Source organism: Oryza brachyantha, chromosome 12, assembly GCF_000231095.2.
Source record: "Oryza brachyantha chromosome 12, ObraRS2, whole genome shotgun sequence".
Lineage (NCBI taxonomy): Eukaryota > Viridiplantae > Streptophyta > Magnoliopsida > Poales > Poaceae > Oryza > Oryza brachyantha.
Genome location: NC_023174.2, coordinates 3919515 through 3944679, shown reverse-complemented (window position 1 = coordinate 3944679; position 25165 = coordinate 3919515). Strand labels below are relative to the sequence as shown.

General features: G+C 38.3%; 2 protein-coding genes across 3 annotated transcripts; one reads left to right on the top strand and one right to left on the bottom strand.

Annotated features, from left to right (window-relative positions):
* The first annotated feature begins 2688 nt into the window (after window positions 1-2688).
* On the top strand, window positions 2689-5131 carry LOC121055945 (zinc-finger homeodomain protein 3-like). 2 transcript variants are annotated; one of them, XM_040529202.1, is made up of 2 exons: window positions 2689-3143; window positions 3891-5131. In XM_040529202.1, the coding sequence occupies exon 2, from the start codon at window positions 3952-3954 to the stop codon at window positions 4846-4848; it is 897 nt and encodes a 298-aa protein (XP_040385136.1). In that variant the 5' UTR covers window positions 2689-3143; window positions 3891-3951; the 3' UTR covers window positions 4849-5131. The 2 variants fall into 2 exon arrangements, with proteins under 2 accessions (XP_040385136.1, XP_040385137.1); XM_040529203.1 differs by lacking the exon at window positions 2689-3143 and adding an exon at window positions 3162-3340.
* Window positions 5132-15165: 10034 nt separating this feature from the next.
* Window positions 15166-21019, bottom strand: LOC102706707 (uncharacterized protein ycf45). The gene is made up of 10 exons (XM_015842757.2): window positions 20681-21019; window positions 19615-19677; window positions 19450-19527; window positions 19132-19352; window positions 18247-18319; window positions 17861-18145; window positions 17297-17440; window positions 16587-16637; window positions 15810-16053; window positions 15166-15615 (listed from the first exon to the last, which is right to left on the bottom strand). The coding sequence occupies exons 1-9, from the start codon at window positions 20876-20878 to the stop codon at window positions 15982-15984; spliced, it is 1185 nt and encodes a 394-aa protein (XP_015698243.2). The 5' UTR covers window positions 20879-21019; the 3' UTR covers window positions 15166-15615; window positions 15810-15981.
* Between the last annotated feature and the right edge of the window lie 4146 nt (window positions 21020-25165).

Here is a 25165-nt window from a genome sequence, read left to right as displayed (position 1 = left end):
TGATTAGGAGAGCAAAAAGATTAAACAATGAATATTTCATATATTATTTGTGCTTAGTATGGTTAGGCTTGTTTGCGACCCCACAATTTGACATGAGCATTCTTTCCATCATTTTCATTAGGACGTTATTTTGAAGTTAATTTTCTCTGTTTCAAATGGGGACTTGTTAATTTTAGAGCTACCACTAAAAAGATTGATAATTACATGAGAGAGAGGTACCAAATTTTACGCTGTAAAATACGGTACCTTTGGTGTCTAGTTTGAAGGACCAAGAAATTCATCTACGGACTACTACCATACTCTACTAGAGAAAAAAAAAACTATTCAGCTATTTTGCACACAAATTTAGAGAATAAAGCAAGAAAAATTGTCACACAATATTTTAAATACATTAAAAATAGATTTTTCATCAATTGATGACGTTTTCCTCATCTTTTACCCATCGCTATACTCTTCGTGAAACATATTCTTCACGGATATCCGCCAAGCGTAATTTCAAGCTAAAGAAAAGAACATCGAGACGAAAAGTAGGGCGGGCAAAAGGTGATTGTATTGGGATGAGATTTTTAGTCAAGAATAAAGCATGCAGCCAGGTATTCAAGAATAAAGTGATGTGGATATGCAGAGATCAGTGAGCAAAAACAAAAAGAAAAGGTATAGAAGGACTGCAAATAATTGCAATCCAAAATCCAATTGGGGGGAAAGGGAGGTGAGAGCAAAAGAAGCTAGATCTGTTCATCTTTAGTGATCTTTTTTTTTCTTCCCCTTGAGAGAGAAAAGACTGTAGGTAATATATCCAGCCTTCTAACATCAATACCGAACATTCTTGTCGATCCAGAGGACATTCATCTGAAAGAAAGATAAAGGGAGGTACTAATGTACCCTAAAGATCATTCCTTTGTGAACTTTGCATATTCATCAGAATAAAAAAGTGATCAGCACCTTTCTCTTCCTCTAAGGGAGAATCTAATTTCAACAATGGTGTGATAACCTTGCTCTCAATATGACGACAAGATGCTCTTGGTAAATGGATGTGCATTTGAAATTACTCCCTTGAGCCAAAGAAAATACAAAAAAGGTCACCCCCTCTCCCAAAAAAAGAAACTAGATGCGTGAAATTAAATTATTTTGTACCAATGCGTAATATCTCTATGTAAATATCTATAATTTCCATGTATATAAAATTATAGAAGAGAAATGTTTCCAGAAAATAATTACATGCACTTGACTAACAGAAATCGACGAGAGTCGATTATAAATTTCAAAAAATTCCAATAATTTGGTGATGTATATGACAAAGCTAGCAATGTCATGGAGATTGAGAAGGATGCTCAACAAACGGCCGTGGATATTTGTTAGAGACTTGAATAACGCTAGGAAAACACCTCTAAATTTATGTTAAATTCATTGCCATATCTATCGCTATGCAATACCTTGTCATGTCATGAGAACACCAATGCCAACTTATAAATTTTGCAAAATATCATAGCTTAAAAATCTTTAATTCTGCGATAATTTTGTCTACGGTATTGTGAAATTTACGCTTGATAATTTTGACATGATGTCATGTTCCGGTCTCCACGTGTAAGTTGTGTAACCAAAATATTTCAAAGATTGTCCTTCCAAAAGAAATTGCAGCTGTCCCTTGTAAACACTGCCCCACAGCACAACAAAAAATGTGCCATTTATTCCCCCACACAAGAGCCTCAAAGGAATGCAAACTAATTTTCTTTACAGGCAGAAGAATGTTGTGCAGTGAGCAGACAGCGGTAGACACCAAACACCTCCCATCAGAAAAAAAAAAATAAAGGAGCAAAGCTTACAAATATAGGATCCCAAACAAAGCTAGGGTTAAGTGGGCCTAAGGTTAATAAGCTTCTCTATGCACAGAGAAGTACCTGACCCTCCCAATGCATGGGAAGTAGTAGTAGCAGCAGTTGATAATTCCACAAATCATGTGCAAATTTCCAAATGATAGGATAGATCTCTTGAGGTGACAAGGATATATGTGGTGCAAAATTATTGGCCAGGTTTGGTGATATGGTTTAGTAGTTAATTCTGTTGAGGCTTGGGGAACTGTGCCTTTTTTGAGCTTCCAATTGGTTTTAACATTGATTAGGAGCAGAGGTTGTTCAGCCATGGGAACTTGCTTCATGGTGGCAGTGAACTACTACTGATTGAGTGTAAGCCCATGCTGATTAATACTGGTATATGATTGTATATTTATGTATATTATTGTTTTTGCATGAGAAGGGGGAATGGGGAAATTTGTAAACAAATGTCATATCAATCAAGCAAATGTGTTTCCTTTAAAAATAAATTGACTTTAATATCCACTGACACAACATGATGCCATCTATTTCAGCTAACTAAAGACTAAAATATTTTGGGTCACTAAATCATTTTTTTCAGTACTAAAATATGCATTATAAAATAGTTCTCTAAACACATACACAACCAAAAATTAAATGCTTAAACTCGTTTTCTGGCATATCCCTTTCACCCGTTCCCTCTCAAATGAAAAGAAGAGAATGGAAAGAAAATAATAATGAAAAAAAAACAACAATTCATTATGAAATTTATTTGATTAAAAAAATCAAAAATTAAAATCCCAGTGGGGCCATGGACATGCTCAGCCTCTGTGGCTCTGCCCTCCCTCCATCTAGTACAGCTCCTGACACACCACACCAGAGTCTCTCTCTCTCTCCTCAAGTAAGCTTGGATGGATTCCTGATAGTGCAAGCAAAGCAAGCACCAGAAGCTAGTAGTGTTTTTTTTTTCTTGTTTTTTTTTCTTGCCTCTTCTTCTCCTCTTCATATTTTTCTCTTTGTCATTAGATACACCACAAGACAACAAGCTTCTTCTTCACCTCTCCCCTCCCCCACAGCTCAGAGCTCTTCTCCTTCTCCTACTACTTCCATTCCATACCCTCTCAAAATCTCTTGTTTTCTTGTAATTCCATCCACTTTGCAGGCTTGGTGTTTGTGCCCCTTGCATGCATGCTTCTTCTCATTGCAATGGTGGAAGAAGAAAACATTCTGAGCTAGAGCTAGCTCACCCTCACCATGGCCTTGCTCCCTCTTTGCCCTCCTGATTAGCTTAGCTCTTCAGACACACACACACACACAGACACACTGCAAGAGGTTTGTTTTCTTATCTGTTACTGCTCTTGTGGTCTCTCTCTTCTTCCTTGTTGCCTATGTTTTTTTTTTCCATCTTGTTTGTTCCTCCACTGTTCCAACCAGTGCAGGAACACCACCTGTTGTCCATCAATTGGTGCCCTCCCATGGCAAAAGGCACACAAAGGAACATACCTATGACTGCTAGAAAGTCTATGGAGGTTTCTTGTTCTCTCATTAATTTTGTTGATTAGATTGAGCTGGTTCTTTCTTTGTATATGTGCTAGAAACAAGTCTAGAACTTGGAGAGGTTCAAAGGCTGGTCCATGTATATGCTTGCTAGGTTACATGTGGATGTTTGTACAATAGGATTCTAAGTTTCTAGCTAAGTGCTAAGAACAAATTAAGCAAACCCACCCTTGCTTCTTGTAGTAGTATTAGTGATTAATTAACTAATTTCTTGTGCATGATAAGTAGCCTAATGAGAAAAGAAGCTTTTTTTTTTACTAACCATGGACCAGAATAAGACCTCCATCTTGGAGCTTGCAACTAGTTTATCTTGTTGTCAGGATCCCAAGGATATGTCTCTGATTAATCTTCTTCCATCTTTTTGTTTGTTGCATGCATGCCTTTGTGAGTGCGTTTGTCTCTTTCGTTGAGACTCCCAATGAGCACTGGATTCTTGTTTGGATAATCTGGAAGTTAAGCTTAGCTCCCATGGTGGCATTGATTGTGTCCTTGCTTGTTCTTGCTCCGTGTCCGCCATTGCAGGAGCTCGGCTAGCTTCTGGTTGGTGAAGAGGAGGGAGAGGAGGAAGAAGAGGTGATAAAGAATGGATCTTTCGGGGACGCAGGGTGAGCTGCCGTTGCCAATGCACGCCGCCGCGTCGCCGTACCTGGGCCTGCACCATGACCACCACCACCACGGCGGCGGCGGGATGAATGGCCGGCACATGTCGCCGCCTACGCCACAGGCGTCGGGGGAGGATTCGAAGGCGGTGGTGCCGTCGGGGGGAGGCGGCGGCGGCGGCGCGAGGTACCGGGAATGCCTCAAGAACCACGCGGCGGCCATCGGCGGCAGCGCGACGGACGGGTGCGGCGAGTTCATGCCCGCCGGCGAGGAAGGCTCGCTCGACGCTCTCCGGTGCTCCGCCTGCGGCTGCCACCGCAACTTCCACCGCAAGGAGCTCGACTACCCATCCGCCGCCGCTGGCTCGGCGCCGCACCACCACCACCACCACCTGATGCTCGGCGGCGGCGGGGCGCTGAGCCCTCTCGCCGCGCACCACCGCGGCGGCCACCACCACCACCACCTCCTGGTGGCCGCGCTGCCGCCGCCGACGCGGATGGTGATGCCGCTGAGCGCCATGCAAACGTCGGAGTCCGACGACGCCGCGGGCGCGCGCCCCGGCGCGCCCGGCTCCGCCGCGGCGGCGAGGAAGCGGTTCCGCACCAAGTTCACGGCGGAGCAGAAGGCGCGGATGCTGGGGTTCGCCGAGGAGGTCGGGTGGCGGCTGCAGAAGCTGGAGGACGCCGTCGTGCAGCGCTTCTGCCAGGAGGTCGGCGTCAAGCGCCGCGTCCTCAAGGTCTGGATGCACAACAACAAGCACACCCTCGCCCGCCGCCACCTCCACCCCGCCGCCGCCGACGACGGCAGCGCGCCGCCGCACCCCGAGCCCGGCGGCGCAGCCCCGAGCCCGAGCTCGCCGCAGCAACTCCGGCTCGAGTAACCAACCAACTTGATGATGAATCCATTGACAACAACAGCAAAAGCTCATTTCTTTCTTGCTGATCATTCTAGAAGATTCCTAGCTTAATTAGCTGCATTGCATTGCATCCCACTGCCACTACTGTTCCATTCCATTCCATCCATCCATCCATCCAGGAAAAAAAATGGTGTTAATTCCCTGTATGTTTAATTAATTAATTAATCCCTGTTTAATCTTCTCTGAATTCATCTCCATGTTCTCTGCTAAGTGGCTGTTTGGATCCAGGAACTTTTTTTTAGTTCATCGTCACATCGGTTATTTGAATGTTAATTAGGTTTATTAAATATAGACTGATAACAAAACTAATTGCATAAATAAAGACTTTCATTAGACAAATTTTTGAAGCCTAATTAATCCACGATTAGCAAATGTTTACTGTAGCATCACATTCGCTAAGCATGGACTATTAGGCTCAATAGATTTGTCTCGGAAAATAGTCCATATGGTGAGTTTTATTAATAGTCCATATTTAATACTTTTAATTAGGGTCTTAACTTGTTGTCTAGCAGTAGTGCTTAGTGAGCTGATTGGTCAGTTTCAGTTTCTCCTCATGTGAGTGAGTGATGTGAATGTGGGAGAGGTGAAACTGAAATCACCTGTCCATGCATCCATGAGTTGTAGCTTTCACTCCCCACTGTTCATGACATGATGATATGATGTGGTGTTCAGTTCCATGTAGATCAGCAGCTAGCTTGTGAGTGATCAGCAGCAGCTAATAATTCCAATCTGTGTCTGAATGCTGCTGTTGTTGTTAGCTCTGAACCTCTGATCAGATTAGCTAGCAAGCAGCAATGGTCTACTCTACCCTAATCAATAATGGAGGGCACATAGATACAGTTGAGAGCCTAGAATTGGATGGCATAACACAGATGATTGGTTGGGAAGTGGGTTTTTCTCTTGACAAACTGGCTCAATTATTCTTTGGGAGAGGGAGTGAAGGGGGGCCATGCATGCATCAAATTGCAGATGCAGGGAGGGAGATGTGGGTGTGCAGGGGGGCAGGGAAGCATGTGGCAAGGGCTGTGATCCAAATATGGTTAATGCACAAACCAAGATCTGCAATGCAGTATGGCAGTGGAGCCCCCTGATGTTGAGGGAATTGAACCCTTGCTAGCTTGTTGTGGCTGTTTATCCATGCATATTCTCTCTGGCATTTTGGCCTTCCCTCTTCATGACTTTGTTATTTGTAAAAAGAACATTTTTTTCATCACCATTCTTTTGTGCTTGTTCGTTGGATTATTGCCACAGATTATTTGCTCCATGCTTCTAATAAAAATTAGTACTAGTTCTCGAAAGACTTTCTTCTACCGATTGCTCTTGCTCTTCCATAATTGTTGGTTTTATAGCATATAATATTTAATTCTTTTGTAGAATTAAGTAGATAATCCACACAATAATCCGGTTAGAACATAGCTTGCTACTACTATATTTATAAGTAATCAATATAAGTATACCATATGTATTGCAATCAAGAACCCTTAAGACCTATAGAAAACTTGTGAAGATACAAGTACTCCTTGCTCTAGTGTGTGCACTATCAAAACAAAGATTCTCCGAGTTCACGACAAGACTTGTTCTCTCTCATCAGTCCTGTATCCTCCACTGTCCATCTGCTGCTACAGTAATCTTGTGTTTTTTTTCCCTCTCTGTCGATGCTTAGAACTAGATTAGGTTTTGGGCCCTAATTATCTGGGACTGGGAGGGAATCAGTAGCTAGATGGTACTGCATGCTGCAATTCCCCATGGGCATGGAGCAAGCATCATCTGTCAGTCTGTCTGGTGCTGTCGACCTTCCATGGAATCCTGTCATACCCACCATTTCCCTCTAACTTTTTTTTAAAAGTCTCTGTCGCATCAATATTTAGACACTAATTAAAAGTATTAAATATAGACTATTAATAAAACTCACTCCATATTCTAGACTATTTCACAAGACAAATCTATTAAGACTAATTAGTCCATGATTAATGAATGTGATGCTACAGTAAACACTTGTTAATTGTGGGTTAATTAGGCTTAAAAATTTTATCTAATAAAATAGCTTTTATTTATACAATTAGTATCAGTCCATATTTAACACTCTTAAATAATGTCCAAATATCTGATATGATAAGGGACTAAAAAAGTCTCTAAATAGGACATGGTGCAAAGAAAGAGAACACATGTATATGTGCATGCTACAGAGAGAGCTACGGAGCGAGAAAGATAGAGAGAGATGAAAAAAAGGTACCAGTACTACTAATAAACCTAGGTACAGTAGTAGCATCACATCTCCATGGCTTGGCTGCACGCCTGCATTTCTGAACGTGCTCCTCCTACAGTCTCTGAAGAGGAAGAAGAAGTGATCAGTCAGACGTGCGCTATATCTTAATCATGGCGATGCTGAACGATTGCTATATAGCTACTACAATGGTGGTGCATTTCGCTTTCCACAAGCTAGAGAACATTGTAGTTGTAGGTACGGAAGATAAGGCACTTCTCTTAATGAAAGAGGGCGATTCCCAAATTAAGGAGTAGTTTTGAAAAAAAAACTTTTAGTATACCGAGATTTCTCACCGTTGGATTTGCTACGAGAGATTTATGCTCCAACGAGCCTCGTCTTTTATGTAATTGGATAGAGCAGTCCTACTAGATTAGGGTTTAGCCGTTTACGGGTTGACCATGAGGGAGGTCTTAAGTTGGTGGAGTAGATCTAGGGAGATTGGAAGAGGTGGCAAAGCAAGTCAATGGTGGTATTATTGGAGCCGTGGAATGAAGGAATGTTTGAAAGTTTGGTAGGGAAGAAAAGTGCCAAAGTGATTTACAAAGTGAGTGAATTGCTAGCCCATGTTGCATTCGATAAGTATTTGCTGCTAAAGATGACATGAAGATGGATTCCTAGCGTGGATGCACAGTAAGATCAACTAGCGTACCTCTTTTCTTATAAACGAAATGGCAATATAGTTACTGACTCCCATTATTTAGTAGAAATAAAGTCACCGTTAAAGTTACAACTTACATAGAGGCAAAGAAATGAAAACATTCTATTGCCTTAGTGACACTGTAAACACCAACACCACGTATAGTGGTGTGGATAAACCAGCTATGATAGTTGTAAGGTTGGATGGAGGCGACTAAGGTTTAGGAGGACCAGTGAGAGGGGAGGGAAATACATATATAACATTAAAAGGATGTCTTTTAAGTCTTTATCCAACAGCTAACATTTTAGTACTCTTAACAACATTCGAGTACACCTAATATCTTCCCTGGCCACCCCTCAAAAGATGCCTCTATAGAAGTGTACGGAAAGAAGAACATGACAATAATGGCTATGGCCTATTTTTCACGAAGGCATCCAACAAGACTGTTGTTTCCTTCAATTTGTTTTAGCTTGAGTGTTATTAGTGGTCATCCAAGAGCTCTAGCAAGCTACCATAATTTTTTATTACTACATCTGTTCTAAAAATATAAGCATTTTTATATCGTTTAACATAGATTAAGGAAATGTTAAAAGATTCTCTATTAATCACTTCAGTGGTCATTTTTTGAATTTTGAATTGGTTAGATTTCTTTACTAAGTATCTTATTAGCTCTAAAATCATTGGAATAATTAAAATAATGGGAATAAGTATATTGTGATACAAAATTTAAATCCTAGAAATACTTATATTTTAGGATAATGGAAATATAATCTTTGAGTATCTCTTAGTACTTTAGAATCAATAATGTATCAAGATTTGCAATAAAAAAATTTAATACTCCCTCCAGTTTTAGGCCCCATTGATTTAAAGGAAATTCATTGAAATTTTAGAGTATTTTATTTCTATAGAATTTTTTTCCTACAAAGCTTTTTGAATCAAAGAAATGAACCCTAAAATCCTATGAAATTCCTATGGAATGTCTCTTTTCATATAAGTTTTGGAGGAAATTTAACAAGAGGTAGAACCTTATGGAAAAAAATCCTTTTGAGTCTTTATCTCTCCTCAAATTTATGTATTTTTCTTATGGTCCAATCAAACAACTATTTCTATATTTTTTCTATGTTTTGCAATTATCTGTTTTACATTTACATTCCGAATACTATGTTTTTTCTATTCCTCTGTTTTTTCATTCCTATGATTCAAAGGGGTCCTTAACAGAGCAAACAATTAACTTTTAGACGTATGTTTGATCATTCATCTTATTAAAAATACTTCATTATTATTTATTTTGTTGTGAATATTTTATTATTAAATATAATTTAAGCATGGCTTATATTTTTTTACATTTGGATAAAATTTTTAAATAAATCAAATGATCAAAAATATATACATATTAGTTGTCATATATATTAAAAACAGGATTGGGATACCTATTAAGAAACAGTAAAAGTTTCCTTTTTAGCAAACATAATTTAGTTATCTACTAAAAAATCCATACAAAATTGGCAATATATTAACGCTTTAATGTATTAACGCAAAATTCGATTCACATTCAGCCACACTGTACAATTTGTCGACCAGACATTGCCAAGCATACTCATATATTTTTCTTTTCATGATTAGTAATATTTGATTACCCTTTCTTAAGAAAAAAAATACTAGTACAAGCCAGCATTATAGCAAGCTCTGCAGGCCATTATTAATTTCAGTGTCTTTGGCAGGCAGCACTGTAGAGAGCTTCCATTGCCCCTTTGCTGTTGCATGCATGGTCTCTCTGTGTATGTGAGTCAGTCACTGTACATGTGTGTGTGAGAGAGAGAGGTCCATGCCATGTTGCCATGCTGCTGCAGCAAGGGAAGCCAGGCACATCTGCACATGTGGTGTGAGGCCTGGTTTAGTTGGCAAAATGATTACGTTCAACGTTTGACCGGATATCGAAAAAGGTTTTTGGACACGACTAAAAAAAATAAATTTTAGATTTTGCTTGAAAACCGCGAGACAAATCTTTTGAGTCTAATTAATTAGTCATTAACACATGTTGGTTACTGTAGTATTTATGACTAATCATGTCCTAATTAGGCTAAAAAGATCAGTCTCATAATTTTCCTATAACTAAGTAATTAGTTTTAATGTTCATGTATATTTAATGTTTCATTTAGGTATCCAAAGATTCGATATAATGTTTTTAGGAAAAGTTTTTGGGAACTAAACAGGCCTCAGCGAGTGACTAGCAAGCTGACTGCTTCTCTTGTGCATGACTGCTGTGCAATGGTGTGTGGTTGCTGGCAAGGCAAGCCATCAGATCTCATCCCCTAGCCTTATCTCAGCATGCATGTTCTTGTCATCAGAAAGGCAGGGTCATCACCTTTTACAAGCATATGCTATACTCTGTTGTTGAGATGATCTATGCCATTAATCATCTGTTTGATTAAATGTTTGTGTGGTCAATGCTGCCTAGCTTCAGATGCAAACATGCATATTTGTAGTTGGGAGGCCAAGAAAAATGATGCCACTGTTTGGGCTGTGCTGGCAGGGCACAAAACCTGCTGCAGCTTCAGGGAAGCAAAGCAAGCAACCCCTGCACTCTCAACTGATCAACCTGTTGCTTGTAATCTTCAGGAAGCAACCTTAACACTCACGGATACATAGTGTTCTTACACTAATATTATAGTGATCCCAACGCAAATTAACCATCTTAAAACATTAAACATCCATGCCACAAACACTAGGTTTCTCCAATTCAGAGAGAAGAGAGATGGGTGAGATGGCATTGAGTATTCAGAGTTTCAGACACCACACAATCAATCAATGCAGCTTCCTGGAACTGATGAACATGGCAGCTGGGAGAGAGAGAGAGAGAGAGAGTGTAGAGAGATCAAATCGATCAGGCTGCTTCAGGCTCTTCCTTTCCTTTGCGTGATCGGCGAGACGTCACGGCAAGATCAGATCACTCGCCACTGCAGTACTGCTCGTGTGCAGAAGCTTTCAGACATGAGAAAAAAGAAGTGAAGGATCATATCGGAGGCGACGTCCTCGGCTGCACGTGAACGACGTACCATGCATGCATAGCAGCATATGATCAGGCAGAGCTAAGCTAGTGCTCCTCTGATTATCTTCGTGGAATTAAGGCCGTTCCTAAAAAGTTTTTTTTTCAAAAACATCGCATCAAATCTTTAGACATCTAAATAAAGCATTAAATATAGATAAAATAAAAAACTAATTGCACAGTTACGGAAGAAATCTCGAGACCAATCTTTTGAGCCTAATTAGTCCATGATTAGCCATAAGTGCTACATAACCAACATGTGCTAACGGCGGATTAATTAGGCTCAAATTCGTCTCGTGGTTTCTAGGCTAGCCGTGAAATTCGTTTTTTCGTTCGTGTTCAGAACCCCTTCCGACATCCGGTCAAACGTTCGACGTGACATTTATCCCAAAAGTTTTCGTCATCTAAACGGGGCCTAAACAACTCATTCTCTTAGGGATATCAGATTATCAGTAATGGTATAACACTGTGGGATATACAGTGTAAAAGATAATTTTCTAAGGTCAGAGAAAATTTCATCTTATCTTGTAAGAGATATCATCGGGAAATAGACCAATAGGAATATAGGATTGCCAGTGTATTGAACTAAAGCCACTGTGGTATATATAAAGTGAAGGACCCAGGAATTCTATAGTCAGGGCAAAGACTTGTGTAAAGCCCCTTTTGCAATGCAGCAATGGTAGAACACATGAATATGGAAAATATATAATTTTCATAGGAATGGATATGAAAATTGAGGATTGCAAGCACAGGAAAAACACATGAATTAGTTTGGATAGACTGTTGGAAAAATATTGGAGTTGAACATTCGTTTGTGCACCTTATCCCCATATTATTCCTTGGCTTTTGTGCACACACCTATTAAACGGTGTGCTTTTTCTAAAATTTACTATCTATATAAGTTTATCATATCATGTATCATATTTTCTAAAGTAGATTTTTAACTTTATATTATATATTTCATAAACCATTAAATAACTATAAAAAATTAGATAATCTTTCATCTATAAAAAATAACACAAAAAATATTAAGCTATTCCAAAGGAATCTTACAAGATTATGTGTTAATATTAAGCTATTCCAAGGGAATCTTACAGGATTATGGCCGTGTTCTTTAGGAGGGATAGTGGGTTAGTTATCCAGCGAGAAAAACATAGTAATAGATTATATGATTAATTAATTATTAAAAAAATATAAAATCGATTAATATGATTTTTAAAACAACTTTCCTATAGAATTTTTTTTGCAAAAAATACATCTTTTAGGGAAGCATGCACGCGGAAAACGAGGGGGCTTAGATATCTTACGCCGGTTACCGAACGCGGCCTATGTGTTCTTTCTTGATGACAAAGTATGAAATATTTTTTTGATTTTTGTGGTACTTATTTAATGGTATAAATAATGGAATTAACTACTATAATTTACTTTTAGAAGGTGATATGATGAACTTATATATAGAAACTTTTTTAAAAATACATGTCTAGTAGTTCAGGAAGCATGGAAGCAAACACTGAGAATAATTTAGCTTAAAAACATAGACCCTAATGGTGTCCAAACCTTTGTACCAGAAGTCCATTTTGGAAAATAATCCTATAAGATTCAAATCCTACATAAATCCTCCACGAGTCAATCTGTTAGGGAAAATTCCAGTGTTCCAAAAATGGGGCTTCAATTAACATTGCCTTGATGGTCTTTAAAAACATTGTTTTTTTCTTAAAACCCTCCATTCATGGGTTAGCTTTCATAAGCTAGATGCTGACAATGATACTATTTTACCACAGGGAATCAGGGGAGGGTAAAGTACAGAAGGAAGCCATAGGGCACTGTTGGCCTAGGAAATTTTGGCAGACAAGTTACCTTGCAGCCAGGCCAGTATGATAACTTGTAGCTTTTCTACTGCCCTTTTCACCTTTCCACTGTTACAGTACATGTTTGGCTTAACTCATTGTCATCGATGCCATACCATTGCTAGGCTGGCTGGCAGGCATGCAGATGCAGGTGATCGATTCAACCACTACTCGCTCCAAACAGGCCAGACCAATCTTAAATTTTCATCCAACTTGCTGAAAATTTGGGGGGTGGGGGGGGGGGGGGGGTGTTTAGTTGGGGAAATGCGAATTTTTGTTATCGTATCCAATGTTTAACCGGATGTTGGAAGGAGTTTTTAGACACTAATAAAAAAACGAATTCCATAGCTCGCCTAGAAACCGTGAGACGAATCTTTTGAGCCTAATTAATCTATCATTAGTACATATGGGTCACTGTAGCACTTATGGTTAATCATGGACTAATTAGGCTCAAAAGATTCGTCTCACAATTTCTTACATAACTGTGCAATTAGTTTTTCGTTTCATCTATGTTTAATACTCTATTTAGGTGTCCAAAAATTCGATGCGATGTTTTGGGAGAAAATTTTTGGGAACTCAACAGGGCCTTTGTCATAGCAGTCTAAGTTAATTTGTCCTAAAATATAATCATTTCTTATATTAAATTTTATACCAAAATTGCTATTTACATTGCTATTTGTTACATTAATCAATTCCCACTTAAATTCTTTTTTATTTTATCCATAACTTGCACCCCCTATCCATTGCTCATTTATTAAGGATATCAGTCTTTTCTTCTCAAATTTATAATTAATAACTTAAAAATGCTTATATTTTATGACGGAAGTACTAGGTTTGTAATTCTCAATAATAAGGGTTTTTTCTAGTCCATGAGGAGGCAAGGGAGGTACCACATTTTTAAACGTAAAATTTAATTTCTCATGGCCTCTTTTTGATATTGAGGTGAAGTGTCACAAATTAACACTAAAAACGATACCCTCATCTTCTCGCTTTTGCTTATTCTTATAAGCCAAAACTTGAATTTTCAAGTTTAAATTTAAAGTTGATTTTATGATTTTTTATTGTAGTTTATTTTTCACTCTTGGCTTTTTAAATCACTAAGAACACACATAAAAAAATATTATTTACAAATTATTTTTTATTTTACAGATATATTGTTTGACTTAATCAACCCCATGTTAGTCTCTCAGGGGCATCATTCGTGAAGGAGGTAAGATTATGCATTTCTTGTTACTTGAATTAAGATCTCCAAGGAAAAAAGAGCATAGATGAAGGGGGGAAATGATCAAGGGCAAACAAAAACTACATCTTTTGATAGCCATACATGCATTGATGTGTGTATGCACAGTTGACTGAATCCAAGATTAGGAGTGGACTACAAGAAATAAGCCATTTGTCTGTCTTTGTGTGCAAGAGATCAATCATGCATGCATGCCACAGGCATGTGAAGCTCTGCCACAGCAAGGACAGATGCTGTTGGCACTAACATGTAGTAACAAGCAAGAGCACACTTGGCCATACAGGAAAGCCTCTTTATCTCTTGCTGGGAAATGTAGCAAGGGCAGTTACTCACTGATGTCAACCAATGAACTAACCATGACTCAGCATCTGCAAACACCAACAAAACAAATTAATAGCAAGTGAACAAAACTGGGGAGGTAGCCTCAGCACTCAAGCATGAATGGTTCAGAGAGATGTGTTGAGCTTCTTGTGGTCCATAGGAGCTGCATGTGCTAACATGTTGTACTAATGTACTGGTAGCAAGGAAGCAATCACAGCTCAGAAAAACAACACTGGGTTACAAACAAAGTGTCTGCATTCTTACTGGTATGATACTGTGCAAACTACAAAATTCAGGGTTTAACACTGAGACAGTACACAAGGACCACAGAGAGAATTGCAGGTCCTGTTGCTGAACTAACCATGCACCCAATAAGATTGTAGCATATTCCACATGGTTATAACATCAGGAGTCAGGATTAGGTACAACCAGCATGGTTCCAGGGGATGCTTCATATAGTGCTGTGGCCACTCAGAAAACACCAATTTCAGTTTGGCTCAGAACAGCTGCAATGCATGTTTTACTCTTATTTTCTTCATTTCCACTTGATCATAATGCCTTTCTTCAATCTCTTTTGACCTACTCGGCCCCAGCTGGACTGTGGCTACTAATTTATATTCATCTCAGCCTTTTATCATTGCAATCTTAGCATTGTAGGAATTGAAGGTTGAGTAGCAGAGTTACAAAGCTAACAACAGGATTTTAAACAGCAGTTGTGGGGGAAAACTTACTTCCTCACTCTTGTCTTTTTCCTTTTGTATTTGAATATCCATGCTTGTCTTTTGCTGTACTAATAACAAAGAATTAAGCTGATTTCATGCAGAACATTTTTGGGATTGTTTGTTGCCAAACCAACATAAAAGTCCCCCTTTGCAAAGGCATACATTACCTGAGAAGACTAGATATAGATGTACACCCCACACAGGAAAATACTATGAGCCACACTTCATTTCCCTTTAAAACATTGAAATTGGTATTTGTGGATTATACTAAAGTTCCTGATTCCTCCTCTGCTTACTAGGAATTCTTGAATTCCATAAGCTATGAGCAGCTGTGAATGCTAAAGGAATTATCTGGTTCAATGAATCATTAATGATGATATATATATATCATCTGATTTCTTTTTCTAAATTTACTGACCAAATACATTTTTTGAATAGATAGAAGAACTTTACTGAGAGCTAATCAAAACCAAATACAGTAATATCTTCTGTCTAATTGGAGTAGATTTATCTGCTGTATTCCTCTTATTAATATTGGAATGTTGGAATAGATCGATGAACTGCCAGTCCTTTGACAGGAAAGGTACAAGTCTCGGGCAGTCAGTTCCAATGTTCACCAGAGGCCCATATGGAGGATGTTTTACATCATTTCCTGCCATATGAGAAGTATAACCAATTGTCCATCATTTTCGGCGCCGAAACAGAAAATACAAGCTTCAAATGAATCAAGTCTAGACAAATAAACCCTATCATGACAGAGAAAATCCACTTTGAATTGGACAAAAAGTTATATGCCAACGATGAAAAGAAGGCTGAATAGCAACAGTGTAGAGATTGTGCACTAACCTCAATGGATAGGCGCCAGTTCCTTTGCTAGATTAACATTAATATAACTCAACAAGTCTGGAATTAACATCAGTGCGTTCCACCTCACTATAACACGCTGAATATGTAGGTTTTAGTCACAGGGATCCTGAGTGCTAAAGCAGTTGTAACAGGCAAGCCCACATTCAGAATTTCAGAGTCCATCTCCATCATAAGTTGCCCATCTTTCAATGACAACCTGAAAGTTGTTATCCCTTTTCCTGACCTGAAATGTGAGAAGTTGTCGCTTGATGCTTTACACATTAGAGCAAGTTCAATAGTATAGCCAACTACTAGCTCCAATTTATCTATAGTCAATCTAATAGGCAATTTATACAATAGTTATCTACAAAGAATTAATACATGATCCCACATATCAGCTGGCTACAAATTAGTAGCTCACTACTCTTCTCTCTCCTCTCTTATCTCTTTAAGATATGTTTATAGCTGGCTTATAGCCTGCTATTGTACCTGCTCTTATTAGGACTGATTCTTACATGGAGAGAAGCTAGAGAATGAAGGTTTTGCTTTTCTCAAGAATACTGCACTGAAATAATCAAATAAAGAATAATGTAGATAACTTTACCTATAGAATATGGAATGCTATCACATTTAACACAATAGCAAATAGAATACCATGCTTACAAGTGAAAATTACAGGCTAAGGCGTTAAGCAAAGGGCAACTATAGGCAGAGAAAACAAAACCCACATACACACACAAAAAAAAGAACGTCGTGAATTTGCTAGCCTTATATTACCTCAACGAGTGGTTTCTTGCCATGAAGTATCATGTCCACACTCCTTTCAGTCTGCACAAAAACAGACACCACAAACTATATTCATCACCCATGAACAATGCTACAAAATTTATTAGAGGAGATAACCTTTAGGCAGCATCTTGAGCCTTGAAAATGTTCTTAGCCCAAAAGAAAGGGCAGCATTGGAAGTAGAGAATAAGTAGGTCAAATTTCAATAAGGATGATGTAAGACAAATTGTTCAAAAACAATCAGTCATCTAGTTTAAATCAAAACAGTGACATCAAATAACTCACATTAACCCAGCAATGTGGTGAAAACAAAATGTGATGTTTATACCTTTTTCATTTGTGTGTCTTCAAAATATTGCTGATGGTCATATTCATAAATTTAAGGATCATTACAAATTTACAAGTTAGAATAGGATAAGCAAAAAGCTGTGAATTAGGAAACACATAACTAATGTGAAATATGATGTAATTTGGTTGCCCTATCAATTCCTATACTTTACACTTGATCCTGCAAGCGCATACATATATGGATCTTAAACTTAAGAGATAATGTTTCTGTGCAAATCTTCTGTATTTAGTTGGTTTTCACTTTCAGTTCAGCATAAGCTTCAGTCCTTTTCCTTCACCTTATTAAGGTAAAGTTGGGAAGGTAAATATTGATGACCATTTGAAATATGTACAACATAGCCTGATAGACATACCCGATGAGTTACCCAGTAGTGTCGCTCCCTCATCTCAATAAGGAAAGGGAATGTTGGAGGGGCCTTCCTCTCCAGAATACTTTTCTGAGTGCGGCGAGCACGAGCCTCTTCATCACCAAGAGTGACAGTTTCTACTCCTCCAATCTGATTTTCCAACGAAATAGCATCAAAATCACTGAATGACCCATAAATGATGACTCTTAAAGAACATGGATGTAAGAAATTTTGATAGGACGCTGGAAGTCATGCTGTTAACAACATATTGTTATCCATAAGAAAATGTAACAAAATATCAGTTGAATGATGTGATAAGACGATGGCACTTTGTCATCTTCACAGTCGATTTTTGACCAATAATATTAGGCCAATTCTAGGCTGTCGCAACTATGGATACAACAAGTGAACTTCTAGGATTGCAGCATATTAAGCAATACTACTCTTAGCCAATCTCATGATAGGCATTTGAAATTTTTACATGGACTCAGATACCTGTGAAAACTATACTGTAATGAACAGAAGGGTATAGTACGCATATAATTCAAATTAGGTGAAATGATGTCATACCAAATCAGATAAAGTTGGATTCTTTATAATGTTTGCGAGATGTTCTCCATGGGCTGTACCAATAAGCATCACACCCCTTTCTGCAATTGATCGACAAGCTTGCGCCTCTGCTTCAGTACCTATCTCATCTACAATAACCACCTCAGGCATATGGTTTTCAACTGCTTCAATCATCACTCTATGCTGCATTGATGGTTGAGCTACTTGCATTCTTCTCGCACCACCAATTGCAGCATGAGGAATATCTCCATCACCACCAATCTCATTACTTGTATCCACAATTACCTGCCCTAAACATCAGTAGACCGATAGTACATGTAAAGAATTAAATATGAAGAACTGAACCTGAATTAGAAAGGTACAAGACTGTAACAGCGTTTAGTTACCACTCTTTTCTGAAATTCATCTGCTAAAACACGTGCAATTTCACGCATAACAGTAGTCTTGCCAACCCCAGGCCTGGCCAAACAAAATACATATCCGTGAAATTTAAAATTGCATTAAGCACACAACTGCACAGCACCTTGACTGAGCCCCAAAAAGGTACATGGGTGCATGGCATTAATGCAGGATGTGCTAGGTAACAATGGCACTACAACATATATGAAAATTCCAAAGTCGGATGGGGCGCACTCCTACAAAACTATATCAGCTACCAGTATATTTTCATAATCTAGTCAAGGACTGTTATATTTAAAGTTCCAATATTAGGTCTAAATAAGATATCTTGCATCCATAGAACTTGCCTTCTACTTAATTGCAACATCTTGATTCAACATCTTAGACTATCAGAAAGGTTATCATACAAATTTATCTGGAGCATTTTAGGTCCTTATCCTCTATGTTCTCTTTAATTAGTTCTGCAAAATATGGAAAGCTTGATCATTTGAAATATTATCATAATATTCCCTTAGAGAATAAGCCCACTCTCAACAATTCCTGAAAAAAAAAGAATTACGAAGATAACATAATAGGCTTCTGTTGCTTTTTTTTTTGAAGTAATTCTGTTGCTTAAGAATTTATTTTTAAGTAATTCTTTTTCTTGAGAATTATGACAGATTAAGACTGGTCTACATGTAGCTGAATACGAAAAATGACCACTCTTGTAATACTAGTAACATAAGCAAGCACTAAGTAATAATAGAAGATGGAACACTTATAACCTACTACATTTTAAGGGTAACTTATGATTAATAAAAGAAAAAAATAAAATGGACTGGTAATACATTGCAAAGAGAGATCCCCAAATGCTGAAGACAAAATGTAAATACCTTCCGAGAAACAAAATGCTTTCCTTGTAATTTAAGAGGTCACGAACCATATCAACATGCCCAGTAACGGCGCGGCCAACTCGGCAGGTTAAACCAACAACCATTCCTTTTCTGCTCCTTATGGCAGATATTCTATGTAATGTACCTTCAATTCCTGCACGATTGTCCCCTCCAAATTCTCCTACGGCTCTCTGCGCCTCCTCCAATTCTTGCTGTGAGATCTATCGTACATAGAATCCAACGAACAGAAAATATTAGCTTTGAACACACAGGAAGCAAACATAATTTTGCAAACTGTTCTAAAGTGTATCTTGATACCTCACTATCCCGTAGATATTCACCACCAGGGTCACCAAGGAAACGTGCCTCAGGCCGTCTCCCCAAATCCAGAATTACCTAATTGATCATTCATCGGCAAGGATATAGTATGTAAATCCAGAATGACCAAATTCCATTGGAATATTCAAATATAACAAAGCTTACCTCTAGCAGCTGATCCTTTCTAGGTTCATTCTGCAGATTATCTCTTAAATCTCTAGGTAGAATCTGTAAAGGATATATTGTTACCTCTCCATTACTGAACTGACTTACAGGAACTTCTATTGCCGAATTAGTAGCACATAATAATCTAATCAAGCAATGATGTGACAAATGGCGTCGCACATAAAAACATGATAGGCATAAAGATTTTAATGGAATTTATGATAGGATGTTCATTCTTCTTGCACCAAAGGATAGCTCCAGGACCAAGAGCAGATGATGCAAAATAAGCATCCAAATGTAATCAGCTCTACTGGCATGACTAACATGCTTATCCCCACCCATTTTACGTTGGTCAACTGCATGATCATCAAGAGCACGATTATTAAAGCAGCCTCATTTACATTACACATAAAGAGATCCCTATCAATTGGAAGTGATGCACAGTTGAACTTTTACATTGCTACAAATCATTTGACAGAGAGCAAGCTAGACCTCCCCATTCACAAGGTTCTCAACATCAGTAGGTAACTTGGCCAGCAGTTCAGCACAAAGGTTGGCATAAACGAAAGATTGCCATAACAGTTTCTAGTAGAGCCAATTTTTACTTCATCAGAAAACTGCTACCTAACAAAATATTAGTACTATATTTTGGCCAAAAAGCATCAGTTCATCATCAAAGATTCAGAGAGGAGCTTTTAAGGTACTCCACCTTACCTCCTTGGTGGTTAGAGCTAGGATAAAATCTTGACCATTGATTATTATGATTGTTTTTCCTATGAAAATGTATTTTCTTCTCTCAATTAATAAATTTTAGAGAAAGAGAGAAGCCATTAATCTTCAGAGAGTCCAGATTCCTTACTAGTAGTAAATCTCAACCCTACTTGAAATAATAATTCTTGGTTCTTTCAACAGTTCTTTGATCCCTTCATTGCGATAATAAAGATTAAAGAACATTAACAGCTAAAAACCGAAGCAACGAATGCGGAACTGACGACCGTATTGAACTGCTCAAATGAGAATGAGAACATGAGACAAACACACACGAAATGGGGAGTCGGGAGTGGACCTGCAGGAGCTCATAGAGGTCATCCTCGACGACGACGGAGCCTGCTCCTCCGCCGCCGCCTGCGTCCGTGGCGCAGCCGCAGCGGGAGGCGGCCGCGGGCGGGGCGGCGCGACGCCACCGGCTGACGAGGGGCGGCGGCGGCGGGAGCCTCGGGGCGAGGAGGGGGAGAAGGAGGAGGCGAGCGGGGGCCTGGGCCATCGCGCGGAAACTGTGCTGGTCGCCGGAGCTAGCCGCCGGCGGCGGCGGCGGCGGAGAAGGGGGTGGCTGGCTCAGGCGAGGAGAAGAGGAAGCTGCGGTGGCCGTTTCGGCGGGCGAACGGATAACGGGTCTTCTTCCCGCGGTTGGATCTCTCTGTCTTGGCCTTTTCTGCGAATGTAAACCGGTTTCAAAAAGACAAAAAAAATAGTGAAATAAAATCTACCAATTTATGTATTTCAAATTTTTTTAGTTTGAGGTCCAAGTTAGAGAATGAGTTATTTGTCTGCAAAAACAAAGTAAATCTTGCAGCGACAAAAACTGACACCTTCGTTTTTTTAATTCTGGTTATGTTTATAAGTCAAAATTTGAATTTTTAACCTTAGATTTAGAGTTGACTTTGGTTTTTATCATAATTTATTTTTAACCTTAGCTTATAAATCGCTAAGAACATGCATATAAAAAATTTATTCACAAATAATTTTTAAGTTGCAAATATGCCGTTTGGTTGTTCTCTCAAAAAGTCAAACGATCATCCCTAATCTCATCAAAATATTCTACATTGTAAAATTTAATTGACTTTAGGAAGATAAGAAAATTAAGTATGCTTACACAAAACTGCTTATGTCATTGACCAAATAAGTGCTTGGAAACTTGAACGTGTATAGAAAAAATGCCCAAAATAATTTTCTTGAACATGTTTTATGTACCTATTGCGAAATGTCTCGTTTGCAAATAAATGCTACCTACGACCCATTATGCGCACCTTGATATTCATGCCACATGTTACCTTATCACTACTTTTGATTATATAACATTGCTTACCCTTGCTTGTTAGATGTACCATGCTACATATATTTTTTTACACTTTTTTAAAAACAAAGATATTATGTTAAAAGCATAAGACATTAAGTTATGGTACAGTTACAAGGGGTGAACTGATCCCTTCAGTTGCTTAGCAAAACAATATCTAGATGGGTGATCTACATGAACATCATTTTGACATAGAAAAAGGTAGTAGAGTTGAATGATTTCCTTTTCGGGTTGTCTGCAACTGTGTGAACCTTCCTAGGGATCCACTTGACCTGCAAGTGTTGTAGGAAGTCTGGCTCGATTTGCAATAGCCACGATCTGAGGCTCCAAGGCTCCAGTGACCTGGTTTTGATCAAAGTTTCTTTTTCTCTATTGTTTTGGCAATTATTTCATTCTCTGTGGGAAAGACCATAATCTGTAAGTTGAGGATGTGTGCTACTTCCATGGCAAGCTGCAACACCAGAAGTTCAGCTTGAAGAGCTAACTGAGCCTACACGGAATAGGCTTTAATGAACATGACATTATGAGAAACCGACATGTGAAAGAAAACACCCAATCCTGCGCAGTTATCCGCCTATGAAGCATTGACATAGCATCTAGTTCCATTTGGGATGTCAGTCCATCTATTGTTATTGGTGTTACTATCTAGCCAATTAGATGACTACTCCGTTTGTTCTTGAATGTTGGGAGATTATTGCTTTGGGTAGGAAGTGATTGTCAATATGCGGGATGTGACATGATATGCTGCTTGCAGATGACGTGCAAAACCATTTGAAAAAACCCAAATATTAATAACCCAACTACTTTTGACTAGGCCGCATGATGGGAAATTAGGTGGTTCTTGGAAATGGTTAGAACAACGTCGGTCAATTAAGGACCGAGTGAAGAAAATAGACAGGAAATAAACCTAGTACAGCCATACTTCTTCCATACTTCTTGTATGGGTATAGATTTGGTGGATTAAGTGACCCTAGTGAAGTGGCACTCCGGGCATGGCCAATTCTGATAATGATGTGATGTTGGGCACGAAAAAAGATGATAGAAAAGTAATGATAATGACTTTGAGTAAAACTTGATTTTTCTTCCCTTCCTTGATACCTATATATCCAAGACTCCTCACACCACTCTAAGGCGAGATGGGTGCCAAGGATGCATGATGACTCTGACTCGTACTCTTTGGAGCGAGCATCCCAAAACTAGGGGATTTGAAAAACTAGGCCAATACAGGCACATGTGTTGTGCCTGGTCGCTGATTGCAGGTAAAGTGTAGATCTATTACCGTGGGAGTAAAACTAGATATTCGAATGGGCGTGCTCACCATTAAAGGAGCACTAAAACTTATACTACCCTTGACTGGCCTCTGAATATTTTAAACTTAACTAGAAATGGATAGGATATTGGTTGATTCTTTACTAGAGTGATGGGAAAAGATTGATGTCAATGGGAGAAGGGTTTGGAGCACATAGGTAAATCGAACAAAGTGGAGCTTGGTCAGGTGGACATAGCCTTCATGTTAAATTTGACTCATTGGTTATGACTTTCTGAAAATAGCTAGGCGTAGGCTTGTGAACCGATTTGCGAAACCGACTTTATGCAAATAACCATGAACCTTCCTTGAACCTTGTGACTTTTGAGTAGTCTATGTACTCACCATTGAATAATTCCCCCTTTAGAGTTAGAGGAGGAGAGCGACCTGTAGGCACACTACCACAAGGAGGAGGAGGCACCATAGGAGTGGAGTTCCCAGTCGTTGTGTAGGATGTGTGACCACTATACTTCACGCTCTCACTATCTTATTTTTTATCGTTGTAAGATATTTGGACTCTCTTAGGAATCACCACATATGTATCTTTCTATAATGTAAGACCTATTTAATGGTAATATACCAGCTATATCATGTGTGCCAAACTAATGATTCAGATATTTGGTAATACATGTAAGGTTTCTCGAAATCAGGAGCAAACACTGAAAATGGCTCACGAACTATTGTTTATGTGCAATAGTCAGTGACTAAAGCTAGCAGTATCATTATAAAAAATAACAAAGGATGAGAAAAAGAAGAAAAACAAGAATACATTGACAAATCTTTAGTTTCACACCGCCTAGTAGTTAAGAATAAATTGGTGTTAAAATTACAAAAAAAAATTAATAATACTAGTAAATTATTGATAAATGAGATTATAATGTTTAATATAGTTATGACCAATTTATCTCATGTGTGTGGTTGGATACTAACCTTCTATTTGTTTCTTCTCTTAGCAATTTTAGCTAATGAACCTCTCGCTTCGAATTGAATAAAGAAATAATACAAATATTTTTTTATACTAGTCCAATTATATACCAAACTTTACTGGGACAGGCTACACTCAAGCCATATTATTTAGAGTAAATTTCAGAAACCACATATTTTTATGGTCGAAGTTTTATAAAACCATAAGTAATCCTGTTATATATATCAAACTTTATTGGGACATGCTATACTTAAGCCATATTATTTAGAGTAAATTTTATAAATCCACATGTTTTTACGGTCGAAGTTTTATAAAACCACAAGTATGGTATATGGTATATGGTATAAGACATATGACTATAGATTTTATGGTCTACAGCTTTCACGTAACCCCACTTTATCTAAATATAAAGTGAATTTAACATAGTAAAGCAATACTATATATAGGAAAGAAATTAACGCAACCATTTGTATAAAAAAATATCAATTAATAATTCCATGGACACATAATAGAATGAAATTTCTTCAAATAAATGTGCTCAATGTACATATGTGCATGATTTGGGGAATATAACTATCGCAATTCCCGTGTTATGTGACAAGTAAAACTAAATGTGATTTTCTACAATAATAGTCAAACCTTATATTATACATCTTACACTTTATATTCTATATATCTCTATAATGTATGTTTCAAAATTCTCCATGTGACAACTAGGACCGTGATTCTGTGAAAAAACAATGGTAGTTTAAATTGTCCTATAAGTAAGAAAAATGCTAATCAATAACAAAAAATCAGAGGAGAAGCCTATTTGTGCATAGAAAAAGAAAGGAAAAAATCATTGTGCCTTGGGTATTGAGCGTTGAGAAGTTTGCTATTAGAGCAAGTATAACAGCAGGCTATAAGCTGGCTATATGCTTATGTGGAGGAGAGAGATGATGAGAGAGAGTGTAAGCAGGTTGTAAGCTTGTAGCCAGCTTGGGCACATGAACCAAAAAACTCTGTGAGAGTAGCATGTAGGTCCTGCATTAATGGTGAAGAGCTAACTAGTATATGGCTAGGCTAAGAGAAAACTATAAGACTTCTTATAGCCAGCTTGTTGGCTATATTGTTAGCCTTGCTCTTATGCAAACGACAACAATCAACAGTTTCATTCGTCATATTATCACTTCTAATAGGTGGCTTGGTAAAAAAAATCTACTCTCTCCATTTCACACAATATAAGACTTTCTAGTCTTACCTAGAT